General features: G+C 32.4%; 2 protein-coding genes across 2 annotated transcripts; both read right to left on the bottom strand.

Moving 5' to 3' along the window:
• Nucleotides 1–7,480: 7,480 nt before the first annotated feature.
• LOC100787285 (chaperonin CPN60-like 2, mitochondrial) lies at nt 7,481–14,942 on the bottom strand. Its single transcript, XM_006582949.4, has 17 exons — nt 14,434–14,942; nt 14,088–14,219; nt 13,640–13,799; nt 12,920–13,095; nt 12,373–12,468; nt 12,186–12,290; nt 11,334–11,420; nt 11,154–11,243; nt 10,264–10,344; nt 10,045–10,113; nt 9,878–9,955; nt 9,234–9,329; nt 9,046–9,145; nt 8,808–8,911; nt 8,576–8,681; nt 8,149–8,227; nt 7,481–7,961 (listed from the first exon to the last, which is right to left on the bottom strand). The coding sequence occupies exons 1-17, from the start codon at nt 14,491–14,493 to the stop codon at nt 7,856–7,858; spliced, it is 1,725 nt and encodes a 574-aa protein (XP_006583012.1). The 5' UTR covers nt 14,494–14,942; the 3' UTR covers nt 7,481–7,855.
• A 3,084-nt stretch (nt 14,943–18,026) lies between these two features.
• Nucleotides 18,027–19,304, bottom strand: LOC102669753 (NDR1/HIN1-like protein 6). Its single transcript, XM_006582950.4, has one exon. It carries the CDS (start codon nt 19,233–19,235, stop codon nt 18,471–18,473), a length of 765 nt encoding a protein of 254 aa, XP_006583013.1. The 5' UTR covers nt 19,236–19,304; the 3' UTR covers nt 18,027–18,470.
• Nucleotides 19,305–20,559: the final 1,255 nt, after the last annotated feature.

Below are 20,559 nucleotides of genomic sequence, written 5' to 3' on the forward strand. Positions count from 1 at the left end.
TCACAGGATATCTTTTTATTAATATTTTTTTTCTCTACTCATAATCAATAAAAAATAATGTATTCCCGATCCTGGGATGCATGTCTGATTCAATGAAAGGTATGAACAGAGAGAGGGAGTGAGTGCTTGAATTTTTGTTTAAAAGAAATAAAACAGATGGATAGAGAAGGGGGGACACTCAAACTCTCTAAATTAAAGAAACTTTTGTGTTGTTTTTACTTCTTCTTTTTTTTTTTTTGGTATTGTCTTTACTTTTTGACTTAATTACAAATGCACTATTTAATATGGGGATTTATAGCTACAGAAGACACCTTATGATACATATCATACGATGATGAATTATATAACTCCTAAAAACTGAGTGCTCATTATATTAAGATATATGAATAGGAAAAATATTATACAAGCAGCGAAAAGTACATGAATGAAAAGTGCAGTAGAGTGACAAGCGGGGGGGGGGGGGGGGGGGGGGGGGTTTTTAAAATATATTAAAAATTCATAAAAGAAGTTATTTTATTTTAAAAACATTTTTGTAGATGATTGAATTGAAAGAAAGTTTCTTGAAATAATCATAAGAATTATTTAATTTTTAAAAATAATTTTATAAATGGTTTGAATATCCATTAAAAAAGCGTTAATAAATGAATTGAATCATTTTCATTAAAAAGGATCATATATAAGTCAATTTTTAATAAATTATTTCAGGCCATCGTTATAATCAAATAAAAAAACTGTCAAATCTATGTATTTGACAATCCTAATCCTAACGAAAATGCACTTTGGGTCCTGGCTTCAACACTTTAATGATGAAATGAACTTTAAACATGAAAGACATGACTGTCTTAGCTAGTACGTAGGTACGTAGTATGAATGTTTTATGCTTCTTGTATAAGCCAGTGCTTTGTTAATGCTCCTCACTACTCACTAGCTTTGGCAAAATGACATCATCAAAATCCTAAATGAATTCACCAAGAATTCCAATCCCAATACCAATTTCCCCGACCTCACTGTCGTTCTCTTCCATGTGTACTCGGCCTCGACGTCGGCGGCGGCACTGGCTCTTTTACCGCCGCGATGAGGCTTCGTAACGTGACCGTGGTGACCATGACCATGAACGTGGCAGCGTCGAACAACGAGGTCGTCATGCTGCGGGGGCTCGTGCTGCTACAGCAGTGATTGCCATTGTTTGACGATGTCGTGGATTTAGTGCGATGTGAGCACGCCATGAACCGATGGATTCCATTGACGGTGATGGAGTTTCTGCTGCTAGATGTGGACAGGGTGCTGAGAGGCGGAGGGTACCTTTGGGTGGACCATTTTTTCAGCAAAGGGGTGGTCCTTGAGAAGGTGTATGCGCTGTTGATTGAGAAATTAGGGTACAAGAAGGTGAAATGGAGACGGGGTATAAGATCACCTAAATAATACGACGTGATTTTTACTTTTATTTATAAAAAAACTTTTTCCTATATGTAATTCCCCTTAGACAAAAAATTATAAATGTGATTACATATATACTTACCTGGTTAATGATCACGTAAGTAGATAATCAACTTCAACTAATAACAGGAATTTTAGATAAAAGTTATTTAAATATTAGAGATTCAATTCAAAGAAAAAATTCATCAAAAACAATATATAAAGTGGAATATATATTACAGATCAAAAATATATTTAAGAAGAAAAAAAATTAATCTTTAAAATAGATGAAAAATGTAAGATAGTTCAAACATTCATAAATTTGACAAAATTGAATTATTGAACTCAATTAAGTACGTCAATGTGGTGATCTCACCTGAGTGACCTCATCAACGTTAGAACTTTAGAATTAATCCACACTAGTACGGATAAGCTGTTTTCCATATTATATGATGAGATTTCTTTCGAAAACCCTTTGATCCACGGTAACTAACAATATTCGCAAATGTCCATTATACTTCCGCATGAAGAAACCATAAAATTTGCTAAGGTACAAATATGATCTCATACTGAATTAGATGCTAGATTAACGTGATGAAGATTCGCTGCTGTCAGAAAAGGGAAGGAAACTTAATCACATGTTACAATTTTCACAGATTTTACTAATCCATTAAATGTATAACCAAGTACTGATGTGTCCCTAAAAAACAACATTATTTTCTTACCAATATTTAAAAAATGTTGTTTTATAATCAACATGATAATAAAATGTACTTAAATTAAAAACAATAAAAAGCACCGAAAAAAATCCTAAATAATAAAATTTGTGAAATAATGATAATTAAGTAATAAAATTTATAATTAAGTCTTTTAAGATTAACAAGCGGGGGGCAGAATTGCCCTTGTTCTCCAGTATATTTACACATTAAGGCATTTAAAATATGAATTGACTGGCACTAGCAGGCAGCATGAGCAGTAGTCCTGCTGGAGTTGCTGCGGTACGCTATTAGCTAGATGCAGTTTACGAATTAGTGGCTTGCTTTGGAGGACAATTTTGCACCAACATATGTGCCTGCATGCATGACTTTCCTTCAGAACTGCTTCACGTGCTGTGGTTGCTGCTGTTCCACTCATGACGACACACCTTAATTAAAGCCACTTATCATTATTTCTATATAAGCCAGGTTAACATAACCTGTCTTAATTGGACCTTAGTCATAAACTGGATTATTTTTATTTTTATTTTGTTTTTCTAATTTGGTTTTAGAATGAATGTCCCTGCTTGCAATTGCTTTGTGGTGTGTATTGTTGTACTTGTTTTGCCCGATCCAAACAAGTGCTTAAATTAATAAAGGGGTTGCTTAACATTAATTTTGCGTTATGAATTTTAATTATGTGTTTCTTTTTTGCTATAGCTATGAATGATATATGTTATTTTGGATAAGATATTTTAAATTTTTATCAATTAATGGATAATGAGTAACCATATAAATAAACTTAACTTCACACTTTAATCTAAAATTTTAAGATTAATGTTTATGAATTTTATCATCAGTTATATCATACTCAAACTTTTTATTAATGTGAAATTCCTCCTCATATTTGTATTCCTGTTCCATGTAATTTCTGTAATCCTTTAGAATTTTGATTGGTATTGTTAACACAAATGTTATTCAATTTGTTTGGACAACAAATCTTCATCTTCAATAATATTACTAGTAAGCGCACACCATAACATATGTTAATGCACCAAGGAGTTTAGATATGTGGAGAAATACTACTTCCGAAACATAAAACCATAATTCATTAATTAGTTTTTTTTTTAAAAAAAACTAGAGTTAATTAATTAGCTATTAAAAGATTGAAAAAATTGTATTAATTTCACCTTTCTTCATTCAAATCTTTTTTTTTTGTTATCATTTTTATAGACTCTTATAACTTTAAATGCTTTCAAAAAAATCCATAGAATCCATTCAAATCTTATAAATTATAAAGTAATCATTTCAAATGTTTTAAATTTTAATGATATAAATCAATTAAAATTCAAAACTATAAAATATTGATTATTAAAGTCTTTTAAAAAAATATTTTATTAATGATAATTTTCCTGTCTTTATAATTCAACATCTTCTAGCAATTAATTTTAAAAATGTACTATCAATATTAGGATTTTGAAAATCTGAGAGGCTCGTTGTTACTAGCCACACCTTAGGCTTAGAGATTAATTTACATAAAAAATAAATTAAAGTATAAAAGAAATTTTATGTTTAAAATAGATGAAAGACTTAATGTAATTCAAACTTTTATATATATTAAAAATTAATTTACCCTTCCATAAATTTAACGAAATCGAATTATTGAACTTAATTTTTTTTTAAACTTTACCAAGCAAAATGTCTTGCCGGAATTACATTTAAAGACATAAAAATAAAACTAAGCGATTGAAAACAAATAATTAATATGCTGAATTTAAGATTTAATCGTTTGGATCGTATCTGAATTTAATCTTTGGCCGAAATAATATTTTGTCAAATTTTATTTACTTCCAAGCTGAACTTTAAATTAGTTATAGTCTCCGTAAAAATAAAAATAATTATTGAGTATAATTTAGAAAATTGCCTTCTATTTTTGTGCAATCGAAGGGTAATAAACACTAAAAAGATTTTCACATTTTTACCAATGAATCTCGATCAATCACATAAGTAAACCTAATACTACTCTTTAATTTTAAAATCTTAATTAAGACTTAGATTTATGATCTTCTCATTATTCAACTTTCTAATTAGTATTCCCCAATGTGAAAACTTGACCTTATAATTGTATTTTAACAAACATTATTATTATTATTATTATACATACTTCTATTTTTAATTTGTACAAAGAAATAGTACAATAAGGAGAGATAGGAAGAGAAGAAATTGATAAGCATAAGATAAAAGGATTGATAGGATATATAAAGAGAGATAAAGAAAACAAAATATTTTACAAATAATATATAATTCTGTGATAATTAAAAAGTTAGGAGTCTATATGAATGTGATTTTCATCACAATAGGTTTGATTCGAAACAAATTAAGTATACGTCAATGTGTGGTGATCTCACCTGTATGACCTCATCAATGAACTTCGAATCCACTAGTATGGATAAACTGTGACAGTCACTAACAACATCCGCATATGTCCATCGTATTCCTGCAGAAACCATAATATATGCTAAGGTACAGATATGACAGCTCATACGGAATAGATGCTATTGCTAGGTTAACCGGATGAAGATTCTCAGCCCTAAAAGAGAAGGAAATTAACTTACATCAACCTATACTTATATTTTCCTACCTTTATAAGATTAAAAGAATATAAGAAGAAAAAGTATAGTGGTTAATTACATCTGTAATTACACATGTAAATAATTAATTTTGTCTAATAAATAATTAAAAGTAAATGAACATGATCACATATAATTATTGATACTTTATTAAAAATGTCATAAGATTATTAAAATATTAAATAGTGGTTAATTTTGTCTCAAATGATTAATAATATTGTTGAGTGTATGCATAGTCATATGTGGAAATTAACTTCATTTATAAATATGATACTTTATTTTAAAAGTAGTTAAAAATACTAACAAGTCATTAGTTCGAATGATATTAAATTTGGTTCCATTAAGTAAGATCTCATATTCGAGTATTATGGATAAAATTTATTTGGTTGAGAAAGAAGAATTTCACCAAAAGTAATCAGTCAGATTCTTCAACGAGAATTAACCGTCGACAGAACTAATAAATATTTTATACTAATAACAGTTAAAAAAAATAGTTTAAGAATAAATAGGTGTATTTTAGTGATTGTATATCGGTATGTAATTAATAGTATCACGAGTTTTTAGAATTTGATATATCTAATAGTTTTTGTCACAAGTAATTAATAATGTAGGTCATCAAAGTATCCAACAGTAGTTAATTTATATCACAAGTAACAAATATGAACCATGTTGATAATTTATTATGCAATCTCGTTTATTTATTTTCAAATACTTTTTTTTACTGGAATGAATTTATGTCATTTCATTCAACAAAAGTTGTTCAATACAATGAATAGGTTGATAAGAACTATAGAGATTAGGAATTGAAGTATGGAGCAATCCTAACTAACTCATGAACAGTTTCGTTAACTTGTCCCTTGACGCTAAAAGTTGGATTAAGTTCAATTAATTACTTATAAAGCAAAACCAATCTTATTTACATGTATAGTTATAAATAATATTTAATCACTTATTTGTATAGATTAGCTAGGAGTGGACAAAATCCAGCTAGCTGTACGAATATCATTACTGGTTATAAATTAAGATCAACAAGCAGATCGAATCAGATGCAAAAATGGCCCTCTCCTTCTCCAATATATATACACATACATTAAGGCATTTACCATGAATACATGTTGGTGCATAACCATCCTTAAGAACTGCTTCACGTGCTGTGGTTTATGTAGTTGTTGCTGTTGTTCCAGTGATGACACTGACACAGCTAGCAATTGCAACAATCTCTCTAGCAGTTGTTTCCAAGGATAATAAACTGGAACTATTTCCCTTTTCCTTTTAATTTGGTTTTAGAATGGCCTTGCTTGCTATTGCATTGTAGTGTCAGGTGTGTGTATTGAACTCTAATGGCTGGTGTCTTGCCCGAGCCAAACAAGTGCTTAAATTAATAAAGAGCTTGCTTACTAATTTTGGCGAAGTCATAAATTTTATGTTATTCTTTTTGGTATAGCTATGATATCATCTTTGTATAAAAAAACACAAGTTATTCATACAACAAAATTATATAACATTTTTTTTGTTATCTATCTTTCTTCATCATATCACCCATTTTATCTCATATTTCTCTTAATCTTTTCCTTTTTATTATTTATTTATAAAAAAAACTATTAGTATGAAAAATTTGTATGAATATATAAAAATCTCTTATTACATTAATGGTTCATCATTTAAGACAAATGCCTCCTTGTTAGACTTGAAGGGATTTCCCCTCACTTCATAGGATTCAAGTATTGGAGGATGAGACAAGGTTAGGAGAATCACCACACGTTGGTTTGAATTGTAGTTGGGAAGATTTTTGAACTTGAATTGATACAAAAAAAAATTATATGGTCGGATGGATTCAAATTCAATCCAATTTGGTCAATTTGTAAGTGTAAAAAATGTAAACGGAAAAAAAATAAAAAATATAAAAGTTGAAAGAAGATAAATATATTATCTCAGAAGTTAGACTAAAAAAGGAATAAATAAATAAATAATATTGAAGATTAAGAATCATTAATGTATTTTTTTATTATATCTTAATATCAATGTTTAGATTGATTTATTGTGTCAAACAAAAGCTTTTGTAATAAAATTGTGAAAAGAAGAAAAGTTGCTTTAATAACATCAAATGTAAATATTCTAAACCATATTAAGAGTACTTCATAGTTTTATAATAATATAAATATATTATTAATTATTAAAAAGAACAGCGAAAAAAATCCTATAGCAACTTACTCTATTAAAAAGAACAGCGAAAAAAAATCCTATTATTAAAACCAATAGTAGGATGGTTTGGAGTGGAAAGTAGTTAAATTTGAAGTGCACGCCCAGCTTCCATTCTCACCCAAGAGACAAAATAAAATCCTATAGCATCTTACTCTTTCTCATCCATCAACTGCTACCTCCTTTCTAATCCACCATCTTTCAGAAAATCATTATGTGTGTTCCTTGCTATTACAACCCAAACCTTTTACTAGAGGTTGTCTAGCCAGAAGTTGCAGAACATCTCTGCCTCACCAAAAGTTGCAGAATGTCTCTGCCTTGTCGGAAAACTAAATTTGATGCCTCCTTAGATAAGCAGCAGCCAGGCACTCCGGAACGGCTCTTTTAGGAGCGGTAGGGTGCCACATTGCTCCGCTACCCCACTATCATGCACGATTGACAACAATGATCCAAACATGCTCTAAAATAGTGTAATTCATAACATCATTAAAATTACAAGTAGAACAAGGTATGAGAGCTGTTAAAAGAAGTAAAAATTAATTGAATGGTTAAACAACAGAACCCAAAATGGGATTTGGTTACTAAGCAAATTGCATTACAATAGAGGGCGGGGGGATGGAGCAGAAACTCGACTTTCAGAGTTCTTTGGTTCGCACTTGTTACATAAATTGGATGAACGACACCTATAGCATGAGACAAGTTTTCATCTTTTCCTATCAATGAGGATAACAAGCATGAGATGTGATTTTCCCTAAAACATTGTAAATAGAAGGTTTCATAATTTTAACCTCACTTTGTAAAATACAAGATTTTGCCACCCAAGTTTATAACTCTGCCTCAACTACATCCTTAAAAGGAAGGAGCAAAAATCCAATATTGGTACAAAAAATTGTTTCCATCATTTGGTGAAGCAGGTTAGAGATCCAAATCATCCATATCTGGCACCCGACTAGGAGGTTTATTCTTGTCATGTGAATTATCCACCACAGCTGCCTCGGTTGTTGTCAGTAGCAATGACACACTGCATGACAACAAAATAGTTAAATCAATAATAATAGCCAAAGACTGTTTGTCTTTAAAATGCACAAGACTTGTATTCACCCTTGATTTAATTTAAGATACAACATGATTTTAACCCACTGAAATTACACATACTTGTGCACTTCATAAATAAACTCAGTGTAGTGAATGCGATGATATAATTTTACCTGGCAGCATCTACCAAAGCAGTTCTAACAACTTTGAGAGGATCTATTATTCCAGCCTTTACCATATCAGCATAGACACCTGCTTTAGCAAAATAAGCAAGCACAAAATAAGCATAAAAAGATAACTGAAAAAAAAACTCTGTATGGTATAATAATTATTCAGAATTTTCTTTTTAAATGTCAAGTGAAATAAACTAAAAAAAAAAAAGCAAATGGTGCAAAGTGCAAACTGGAAACCAGTAATAAAGATTGTAGCTAGTAACTATATGAACAAAAACAAGCAATCAAACCAACAGGAAGCTCACTCCCTTATATTGGACAGAAGTCAATGAACAAAATAATACTAACAGGTGGCAAATAATAATTGTAATGGATTTCAATGTAATTTTCAATGTAATTTTATTATATATGCAAACTGGTTACAAACCTTTAGCAGCATCAAAACCTAAATTATGATCATCTTGTTCCAACAATTTGCTGTGGACCAAAGCACCATCAAAACCAGCATTTGAAGCTATTGTAATCGTCGGTGCCTAGGATGAATGACATGCATTGTCAGGAAACATGAAAAATTACCAAGCAAGTAAAAATATCAAAATAGAGAAAAGAAAGCGATGTTTTATGCTACAAAATAACACAAGTGCAGCAAATGGTACTACCTTGAGTGCATTTTGAATAATTTGTACTCCTCTTTTCTCATCTTCATTTTGGGTTTGAAGGTTATCCAAGACTTTGGTAGCATATAGGAGAGCAACTCCACCACCTTGTTCAAATAATTACATATTAACTTTAATTGATGAGCTAGTGTTCTAAGAATGGGAATAAGAATACAAAGTACAATCCCTTGCCTCTTCTATATACATATTATCCCATCAGAAAGAAGGAAAAATGAATTACCCGGAACAATTCCCTCTTCCACAGCTGCTCTAGTGGCATTTAAAGCATCTGTTACTCTATCTTTCCTTTCCCCAACTTCGGCCTCACTAGCCCCCCCAACCTGAAGATTTGGTTGCATCTTCCATGTGAGGTAATGAGTATAAATTAATCATTATATAGACTAATATTTTTAAGGATGAGTGACAAACTTTGAAAACAGCTACACCACCAGATAGTTTTGATAGGCGTTCTTGTGCTTTTTCTTTATCAAATGTGGCAGAACTCTTTTCCATAGCTGTCCTCAGCTACAAAGTTACATGATTATTAAACATCACAAGTTTATTCTAATTTAACAACTTTTGACTATAAGCCACATTAAGGCAATCTAAATTGAGTAACGGCAATTGGAAAACATTGTCATGACATGTCAATTTTTGAAAACTGAAATGTCATTATGTATAATTTTAAGGTCTACACAACAGACATCACTTGATCAACATAGCTGCAAAAATTGGAAACAGTACACTGCACACAAAACACCAAATGGCATGAACCCGCTAAACATGTAATAATTCTTGTGAGTTCTATAAGAAAATAACTACAGCATAAAGGCATTATTGTCATGTAGTGCTGTATGTACGTGGAAATAGGATAAACATAGCAAAGAAAAAGTGCTCCAAATGCATGCTTAGAATAAGGCCTAAGTTAAGAGCCTAGTAATTATGTTTATTAAAATCAATTAGAAAAGCAGAAAACAGATACATACAAAAATTATTCAGTTGAATGATTAGAATATTTAAAAAATATATGACGTACAAGTAAAAATCTAATACTTCAAAAATAAAAAAGATACCTGTTCACATCTCTCTTCAATGACCTTCTTATCCCCACCACCATGTAGAATAATAGTGTCATCAATGGTGATAGTAACCTGTTGCACATTATAATAGATTTTATATTACATGACAGGTTGTAGAACCAAACTATTACTTATTTTGGTACTTGGTTCAAGCCACATACCTTTTTTGCAGTGCCAAGCATTTCTGGTTGGACTTTATCAAGAGCCAAACCACGCTCATCAGTGATGACCTGTTTTCAAATTCATCATAATCTTTTTCATAACATACAACAAGCTGTAGTCCCAAGACCTTGAATAGATGAATTATTAAAATCATGAAAAGAAAAAAGAGTGCACCCTTAAATGGGTATCAGACAAATAAAATGTGGATAGAAAATCACCTCTCCTCCAGTAAGAATTGCAAGATCGTCTAGACTTGCTCTTCTATTATCCCCAAAACCAGGAGCTTTTACAGCACAAACCTAAAGTACAAGAAAGTTGAAATCAAAGAAAGTAAAACAAGTATTTATATAAAATAAAACTCCAAGTAGCTTGTCATATTAAGGTCAAGCACATAAAACAATTTACAAATCCATAAATAATACTTACCTTAAACAAACATGCAAACAAGAAAAAGCAAGCATGCACCAGATACACACTCCTGAAAACTACTATGGAAACTTCACTTGTGGTAACCAAAATTCTTCTACAGATGTTAAAGTTTACCATACATTTCTGTAAGGTAGGAGTGTAGGATTTGAGAATCTAATAATAGTCTACTCAATTATGTGTGAATTTATAAAAAGTAAAAATGAAGAAATTATTGTCTTTCTAAAGGTTTTGAAGAATGCTTTTCTCACTTCCAAGTTAATGGTACCAAGTAAATGAAATCTTTAATGTTGTTAGAATTTGGAAAAATTTTCAAGGGTTTTGGATGTAAAGAAAGAAGATAATGGCAGTAAACAGACAATGCACAGTTCAAACTACCTTTATGTAGTCACTTGCAGATGCATGGTATTGTCTTTATTTTGTTTGGATTGGACTCATCATTATTTTGTTGTTTATCAATCTGCTGAACCCTTAGCATCATGTAAAAGTAAAACCCAACACAAAATGAAGAGAAACAAAAGAGAGAAAGATAAAGAGATAGGAGAACAAGACAAGAAAGCATATGCAAGTCGTAGGCAGCATAAAGATCACAGACTATCAGACAAGAATCCAGCATTCAAGTTCATTGAAACAAAAGGTAGCAGGAAATATGACTGAGGCAAAAAGCTGTATGATCGATCACCTTAAGCCCTGCGTGATGCTTGTTGAGTATGAGCATAGCCAATGCATCACTCTCAACATCTTCAGCAACAACTAGGAGTGGTCTTTTTTTCTGATAAACATTAAAATAGTAAAGTAAATAATGCGAATGTTGAAATTGCAAATGAAAATGAGCACATTGAATCAGGATTAGCTTATCCACCGTTACAGCCAGCTCCAGTATTTTCAGCAGTGAATTTATGTCTGAAATTTTCTTGTCATGGATGAGAATAAAGGGGTTCTCCAATTCCTAATAAAATTAAAATTAAGAAAGTTAACCAAATTGAATGAAGCTTTTTATTTGCATGAAGTGCATCATGTTGAAATGAACAAAGATACTTTTGTCAAATTGAATCTATAGCTTAGCATGAAGTCATTAATATTAAATATCAACAAAATTTCATATTAAAAAATGAATAGGCTTTGGAGAAATGAGTAGTATCCTATGTCCTTACCAGTGACTACATGATAGTAAGATAGAAAGACAGTAAGACAACTTTTACAGAGCAGAGGCATGAACTTCACAGTAGACAAAGGAGACTTTGTAATACATTATTACACTAATACTAATAATAAGAGAACATTTGTCCAAACGTACATCATTATCAGATTTTAATCCAAGGTAAATCTATTGTAAGACAAATATGACAGTTCATTTTTTGAGAATGTTTGACATATTGCATACTCCCTCCGGTTTCAATTATAAGATGAAAAAAAATGATTTGACACTTATTAATGAAATTAGTTAACTTCATTAAACTGTATCAATCCCTATTAAAAAATAAACTTTTTTCCCAAACTACACTTCATTGGAACTTAATATCAAGCATAAAAAAGAGCCTTCGGAAATAAAACACCTATTAAATAAAGGGTATTGTAAATATAGTAACATTAAATAAGGAAAAATTAGTTGAGATTTGCTTATATTTGAGACTAAGATAGAGGAGATTTTTTTTGCTTATATTCAAGACCGGATGGAGTACATGTTACTGACAAAAGAATAGTCTGCACTTACACATTTCTGGGTCTTCTGATCAGTAATAAAATAAGGAGATATGTAGCCTCTGGTTAACTTCATTCCTTCTACCACTTCCAACTTATTATCCAAAGTGTTCCCATCCTGAAAGTTTTTAAGATTATAGATACCCTGGACTGAAATTTTGTTGTGTAATAAGTTCACAAAAATGGACAAATTTGCTTACAACGACAGTAATGACCCCTTCCTTCCCAACTTTCTCCATTGCCCTTGCTATCAATTCTCCAATGTCACGCTCCCCATTTGCAGATATAGTTCCAACCTACTAGTCATGTACAAGAAATGAATAGCCAATAAACAAAACATAACCCAGTTTAATGAATGACACTTAATTTATGGCAAAATTGCAAATTTGATCCCCCAATTTATCTCCAGTTTCATATTTGATCCCCCAGTAATTTAATTCACGAATTGGGTTCTCTTATTTTGTGGTCTGGGGGACCAACATTGCACGATTTTACAAAATAGGAGGACCCAATTCGTGAATTAAATTATTGGGGGACCAAATCCAAAACTGGAGATAAACTGGGGGACCAAATTTGCAATTTTGCCCTTAATTATCCATCAGGTAAGTAAAGTGTAAGTAATGCCAAAAATCTTCAATGCATATGCACCTATAATTAATAATAGGGCAACAAGCATCATACAGTAAATCGATTTTCTTAACAAAAATTCATTCAGCAAAGGAAAAGTTTCTTGAGAAGCCCTTGCACCTGGGTTATCTCTTCTGACGTACTAATCATCAATGCTCTCCTCTTCAACTCAGTAATTACAGCATCAACTGCCTTATTTATTCCATGACGTAAATCCATAACATTTACACCAGCAGCAATCGATTTGCATCCTTCTGTGAGTATTGCCTGAGTCAAAACAGTTGCACAAGTTGTACCTGGAATCAGAGAAGAAACATTGACTTGTAAGATATGAATGAGTATTAAAAGGGAATAGATAAAGGCAAATATAACTGTGTTCGTCTCTATGTTTTCCACCTTACATGAAATAGGGTGGAAATTTTCAGAGGAGATTATTTTAATATTTTCAAACATCTTTTAAATTATAATATTAGAAAATGTTAATTTAAGAAATTTAATGAAAGAGTGATAGCCATCATTGGACATGATCTTCTTTGTTTGTTATATGTTTTTCTCGTTTGTTTAATAAGTAATTTAACATCACTAAAGCAAGTTGCATACCAAATCTGTTTTAAGAAGGACCATCCTCAGGGATTACTAGTCAGTGACTATTTTATAAACAAGTATTCATTAATTACCCTGAGATCGAAATAAATCCCTATTCTAGTTCCAGGGTCCCAAAAAGAAGCATTTAGAGGGACTTATACTGAAGTAATGCTATCAAAGAAAATCAAAATCCTTATGAACAATGGTAGTATACTTTCAACATAAAAGGTTTGGGTTTGAAAGAAAAGTAATCACCATCTCCAGCAGCAGTGTTGGTAGCCTTGGCCACCTGCTTGACTAGATCCGCACCAACATTTTTTGATTTGTCTTTAAATTTGATACTTTTGGCCACAGTCACACCATCCTTTGTGATCCTGGGATTCCCACGACTTCTCTCAATTATCACATTGCGACCCTGATTCAATCAATTCAAAACAAAAGCAGAAAAATAAATTTACTCTCCATCACATCAACTCCTCTTGTCAACCTTTGTCCTCCAGACTCATCACAACAACAAAAAAAATGAATAATTTGGCACAACAAAAGAATGACTTGTATCTATTTAAACATCCAAATTTGCAAGCATGTGTAACAAATTACCAAAAGAAAAGGTTAGACACATGCTGGCAAAATAGAATTCGACAACAAAATAAGACCATAGATAGCATCAGTAGCAATCATACTAAATGAGCAACATATATACCTTGGGTCCCATGGTAACTTTGACAGCATCAGCAACCTCAGTTACCCCATGGAGGATTGCGGCACGAGCCCCAACCCCAAAGTTGATATCTTTGCTCACAAAATTTCTGCTTGACAATACTCCACCATATACCTGTCCCCCAAAAATCAAGTCATTATTCCTCTGTTACAGTCACTGAGATAACTCACCCTTTTAACAAACCAATTATATAAAACACAACAGATCAATGGAAATTAATAATGCAGAAACAAACCCATTTTCATGAACTAGCCAATGTGAGATTAGCCTAAAGAGTAAAGAGTGAGTGATAAAGTAAAGAGAAAAGCAATAGGTGTAGGTCCCTTACGAGATTCTTAGCGGAAGGAGAAGCAATGGAGGATCCTACTCTACGAGCTAATCGATACATTGCTATCGCAGTTTGCAGCAACAATTGAATTGGAAATCAAATTCACAGAAAATGAAATCAGAAATGGCAACTAATAGAACAACTAGTAGGGCTTTGCAGAGGGTTTAAGTTTATGCTCTGTGACTTTGCTGCTGCATTTTCTTATTCCTTTTTTGTTTGGGTTCTGGAAAATTCCCTTCTCTGAAAAGCTTGGCCCATGATCTGCTACACGGCCCAACCCAATAAGAAATTTAGAAGGGACTACTTCCGTTAGGAAAATTGCTTCCTGCACCTCAAAAATTTTCAATATCCACAACTTACCTTCCTCTTCCTACAGCTCAAAACCCTAACACCTCACCTTCCCTTTCCTTTGCGACGCCACAGCTTCAAAGCAGGTTTTTGCTGATGTGTAGCTTGTGCCACCAACGCCATTGAAGGTGAGCTTTGCTTCGGCTTTGACTCATTCCTTTTCCAATGTAATCTTCTATGCCATAAATGTATTCTGGCAAACCGATGCCATAAGTAAATATTTTGGAATAGGTATTTGGAATATATATTTTTGGATTACCAATGTATTACGAAATACCTATTCCTAGGGGTGAGAATAGGCCAGGCCAGCCTACAGGGGCCTACGACCTGGCTTACATAAAGTCTGGCCTAAACTGACCTATTTAATTAAAATGGTAGGCTCAGACTTTTTAAAAAGCCTATCAAATTAAATAGACCAAGCTTAGGCTTATTAAAAAGCCTTATAAGTCGGCCTATGTATATATTATGTTTTGGATACAATTAATTTTTTTTTTGAAACTATCATACTTTGATTACACATTACTGCTCCATAACTTTTATTCCTATAATCAAGGACTTTAATTACAATTTAGGTTTGAGTCATGACTCCTTTTATATTCCTCATTATTTTGATTGACTTTCCTTTTTCTTCAACTTTTTTATTACGTTCCTACTCCATAGAATATTAAATATTTATTGTGAAAAATGCTTTTAAAAAGACTATCAAGCTAGATCAGACTTTTAAGAAGGTCAGTCCAAGCCAAAATAAAAGTCTTTGATAGGCTATAGGCCAGACTCAGACCTCAAAGATTCATCGTAGGCTAGGCTCAGGCCTTTCAAAGCTTGGCCTGGCGTATTCCAAAATAAGGCATGGAATCTAGAAATATATTCCATAATAGTTGTTCCGAAGTACGAAGATATATTCCAAAAATATATTCTAGAATACCTATTTTGAAACATGTTTGTAATATTCTGGAATAGTTATTCTGGTTTTGGAATGAGCTATTTTGATATATTTGGTCACGTTGGGTTAGGGTGATGGATGGTAGCATGATTCTGTTTGGTTGTAGTTGGGTTGTGATTTGTTCGCAATAGGGTGAGGTGGCAGCATGGCATTGGGCGCAATGGTGTTTGGGTGGTTCGTGGGTAGCAGATTTGGTGGTTGGCTTTGGAAGATGTTGGGTGACAGGAGGTTTGGTGGAGGCGAGAAGAAAGGGAAAGGGAGGACAAATTTGTCCATTCAAGTTTCAATGGGGTGCAAGATGTAAGAGTCCGTCCTAAGTTCAAACTCATAATCTTAAGTAGTATGTTTGAGAAAGATTATTTTTTCTCAATTTTAGCTGTTTTAATAAGAAAAAATTTGTTTATAAAATAAGTATATTTGAATTCAACTTGAGTCTTGATTATCGTTCACACCAAAATGGGGTGGAAAGACAAGAGAGATAGGAAGAAGAAAAAAGCTAAAAAGAAATTATGTGAGAAAAAAAATAGAGATAAAGAGAAAATGAAATGGAAGTAGGATAAAAGAGAAAATAAATGAATAATTATAATTTTTCATTCAATTTTTTAAAATATAAGAATGCATGCAATTGTTTATTATCTATGTCAAACTTTATTCGTAATTTTACAACATTATTTTAGTAGACTAAAACAAATTTAGGATTTTTGAATGGAAACAAAAGAGGGTTTAAAAAAAAAGCAGAAACCAAAACATATTTAGGATGTTACTTTTATATATATATAACTTTATTTAAAATTTAACCCAAACAATATTTGATAATATATAAATATAATTCAACGATTAAATAAAATAAAATTATATTTTATATTAAATTATAAAAATAATATAATAATTATTAAAATAATATCGATATAATTTGATCTTTTCTTTTATATATATATATATATATATATATATATATATTCCAGTTTTTATCTCATAATCTATTTTTATATTTTTAGTTTACCTTTTTCTTATTTCTCTCCCTTATCGATCTCGTGTATATATAAAAGATAGACGCATGAGGAAAAAAATTGACAACACTGTTAAAATATTTGAAAGCTATCACATTATGCGCATCATCCGGTCGGCCATGCCTCTAGGCTCTAACTGCTACTTTGTTTCTTAAGTCATTTTTATGTACAAACAAATTACTATCAAAATAAAAGATGACATTTATTTATTTAAATATAAAAGCAAAGATATGAATAGAGTACCCCCACTACACCTGAGAATAGTATTTTCTACTTCACACACCCATGGCTTCTACTTGTTCTGCTATTGTTGCTTGTGCTTCTTCCTCTCTTTCTGTTGCCAAAAAGAGGATACTCGCGGCTACTTCACAAGCCATCTTCATGCTGCTCTCCGTAGAAACAACTTGGAAGCCATTAACGTCTTCTTGGTTATGTTCTCAGAGAACTACGCATCTTCTAGTTGGTGCTTGAATGAGCTAATGGAATGCAGAAAACAAGTAGAAGATGTTGATGTAATTCCAGTGTTCTACAAAATACACTGCAAATTACCGCGCCGCAGTCGCAAATCAAAAGTGCAAGGACGCTCTCCATGCAGCACCCAATTTATCTGGCTTCCATTCTCACACATATAGGTGTAGTCTCGTATATTGTAGTTTTTTTCCCTCTCAAAGTTATTCCAAAATTCTAAACTTAGAAAATATTAAAAATTAACAAAAAAAAACAACAAGAGATGTAAAAATATAATTATTATATAACTTACTATTTTAAATATCATTTATTTGAATATAAAATATATGCAAGGTGCTTATGAAAATGTATTTAAAACATTTTAATGTGTTATCTAAAAAACATTTTAATTAATGTGGATATGAAAATTTTCAAAAAAAATAATGTTTCACTTTAAGAAAAACATCACAACGTTAATTACAAGTGAAATAAGATTATATTCTCAAACATAAAATTTTGTCATTTCTACAATCGTCTTTTACATCCTAACTTCACATGAAGATAATTTACTTAACATCACAAATAGAAACTTTAAATATTCAGGTGAAAGCACAAAAAATTCATTAGCAAACAAATTGGCACAGAAATTAGGACTGACTTAAACCCATACCAGGTTATTCTCCTAACATACTATTAAATTGTGTATATTTATTTGGCCATGTTTAACTGAACTTTATGCAATTAATTTACTGCTGCTAGATAAAGTTGTTGCCATGTGTTGGACAACATGCGTCTAAGAGGACTAATACAAATTATTTTGCAAGGAAAACTGGTAGAGGCATATAGATCCATAATGATGTGCTTAATAAAAAGGACAAATGGCTCCAGACTCCAACCATGATTGTAATTTATGTGCACATAAAAAAAAGATTAAAAATGGTATTACGAGTACAATGCTACATCATTTGTAGGAAAAAGAAAAGAATAAGACTTAAAGGGTCCGTGTACACTATATGAACTTCATTATTAGCATGGCCATGATATTAAAATAAAATAAATTTAAAAGGGTGTGTGACACAATTCACCGCTTGTGTCCCGCTAAAGCTTGAATCTGATTCATGCTCCTTGCCGCGAAGTAACATTTACAAATTACAAGCATGCAATTAATTGTAAACAAATTTCAGAAAAATATGCCAAATGAGAATGAAAAAAAAAATGTAAAAGAAAAAAGAAACACAAGAACCACAACATATATAATATCAAACGTGTGCATGTCTAAAAGCTTCTGATCATCCAACGGTCCATTTCCAGACCTTAAACCTCACATCCACCTGGCACGCCGTATTCTCAGCCGACGCCGTCGCCGGTTTCTCATCGTCGGGGAGAGATACGGCGACGCCGTCGCACAGAACCTTGATCCCGACTCGAGGCGTCTGGAACACGCCCATCTGGGCCTCCACCTTGGTCTCCAGCTCCACCTTCAGCGCCACCAGCTGACTCTTCCTCTTCATGCTCCTCTTCAGCTCCATCGCGGCGTCACTATCCACCACTTCCTCAGTGCTAGTAACATAAGCCTGGAGCACGGTGGTGTTCCTTTGGCGGTGGAGGAAGGAGGGGATGGTGGTGCTGGCGACGGCGGTGTCGCCGTAGAGAAGGGATACGGAGGTAGGGTCGTAGGAGAAGATGATTTTGTCGTTAGGGTTAGTTGTTGAGAGAGTGAGGTCAAACTTGGCGTTGATGGTGGAGGGAGTGGTGAGGTTGAAGGAAGAGAGTTTTAGGGAGGTGACGGAGAATGTGGGTCGTTGGGGACGGTAGAGAAAGTAGAGGACGGTGCCGGCGGCACCGACGAGGAGGAGGAGGAAGAGGAGGATCAGGAGGAGCCAGCAGCAGAGGGTGGAGGCACATCCGCGACTACGGCGGCGGCGGTGGTGCTGCGGTTGGGGGCGGTAGGTGGGGCGGTTGGCGCCGGAAAGCTGGGATTTCGTAGCGGGGAATGTCGGCTTGGGGCCGGCGTTGGCGGTGGTTTTGGCCGAAGGGTGAACCCTATCAGTCATGGTGGGTTTTGTTTTTGAAGAATGTGTGTGGGATGAGTTAATTTATGTGTGGATTAAAGTTAAAAGATGGAGTTATAGATACTCAGGTTTTGGTGATGGGAGAAAGAAGGTTGCATGGAGTGGGGTAGCAAGGAAACAACAGATGGTAACATTCCAACACAATGCTCTCACTCTCACTGCATGCATTCTCCTTAATTTTTGTATATCCCTTTTAGTATTTTCTTTGGATTAGGAATGAAGAGAGAGGAATATATGAAAATGAATGAAATAGAAATGATATAAAAAAAAAATAGGGTAGAAAATGTATGTTATATAGACTGATAAAAAGAAGAAAAACACGAGTGGAGAAACTTCTTTTTGCTTATTAATTTAATTAATTTTGACAATAATGTTGTATGTTTTAGATTTAAAATTCTCCTTTCTTATGACAGAGAGTTCTTAATTACTTGATATCAATACATGAAAAAAAAAAAAAAAAAAAACTCTTGTAAGTGGGAAGATGTAACTTTGCTAAGAAATAATAACTATAAATTACGATTATATAATTATACAATGACCAATATTATAAGTTAATCAATAATCACATCACCAATTAAAAAATTTATGTGCATTTTTCTTTAATGGATCATTCAAATAAAATTACCAATTATTTTCTCAGGAATATATAATTATATATAAAGTTAGATTAATTTTAATTAAATAATAAAAATCATATATATATAATATTGGTAGTATATTATTATCCAATTACGACATTGATGATAGGTGCTAATCAGACGGCATTTCACAGACATGTACAGATGCATACTACCTATAGTATCTGAGTACTGTAGCTGATTTTATATGAATGAAGAAAATGTAATGAAGGATTAATTCATACTTCAAAGCAACGCGCCTAGCCCTGCATCAGAGTGAACCTGTCTTCTTCCCCGGCTAGTAGTTAACACATAAATGTGATGTTAAGCGCCACCATATTTCTGTTAATTATTATATGCTATATATATTTGAACTCTCTGAAACTATATTAAGCCATTAATTCATTATAAAGCAGTTGCCGATGACATCTCTGAAATTCTCAATTCTAATTGTAGAATGTCTCAAATGTAAAAAATTTATCAGACTTTAAGTTCCTCATTAGAACACTGATCTATGCATATATAATTTGTCTTACCAAATCATTTCTTCAGATATCTAGAAAGAAAGAAAAAAAAAGGCAAATAAGATCCCACAAGGGTAAGCACCAGTCCCAAAATACATTTTAAAAAGAAAATGTATTTTTATATTTATTTAAAATTACATTTTTTATCACTGCACTTTTATTTTA

This window comes from Glycine max, chromosome 7, assembly GCF_000004515.6.
Source record: "Glycine max cultivar Williams 82 chromosome 7, Glycine_max_v4.0, whole genome shotgun sequence".
Classification (NCBI taxonomy): Eukaryota; Viridiplantae; Streptophyta; class Magnoliopsida; order Fabales; family Fabaceae; genus Glycine; species Glycine max.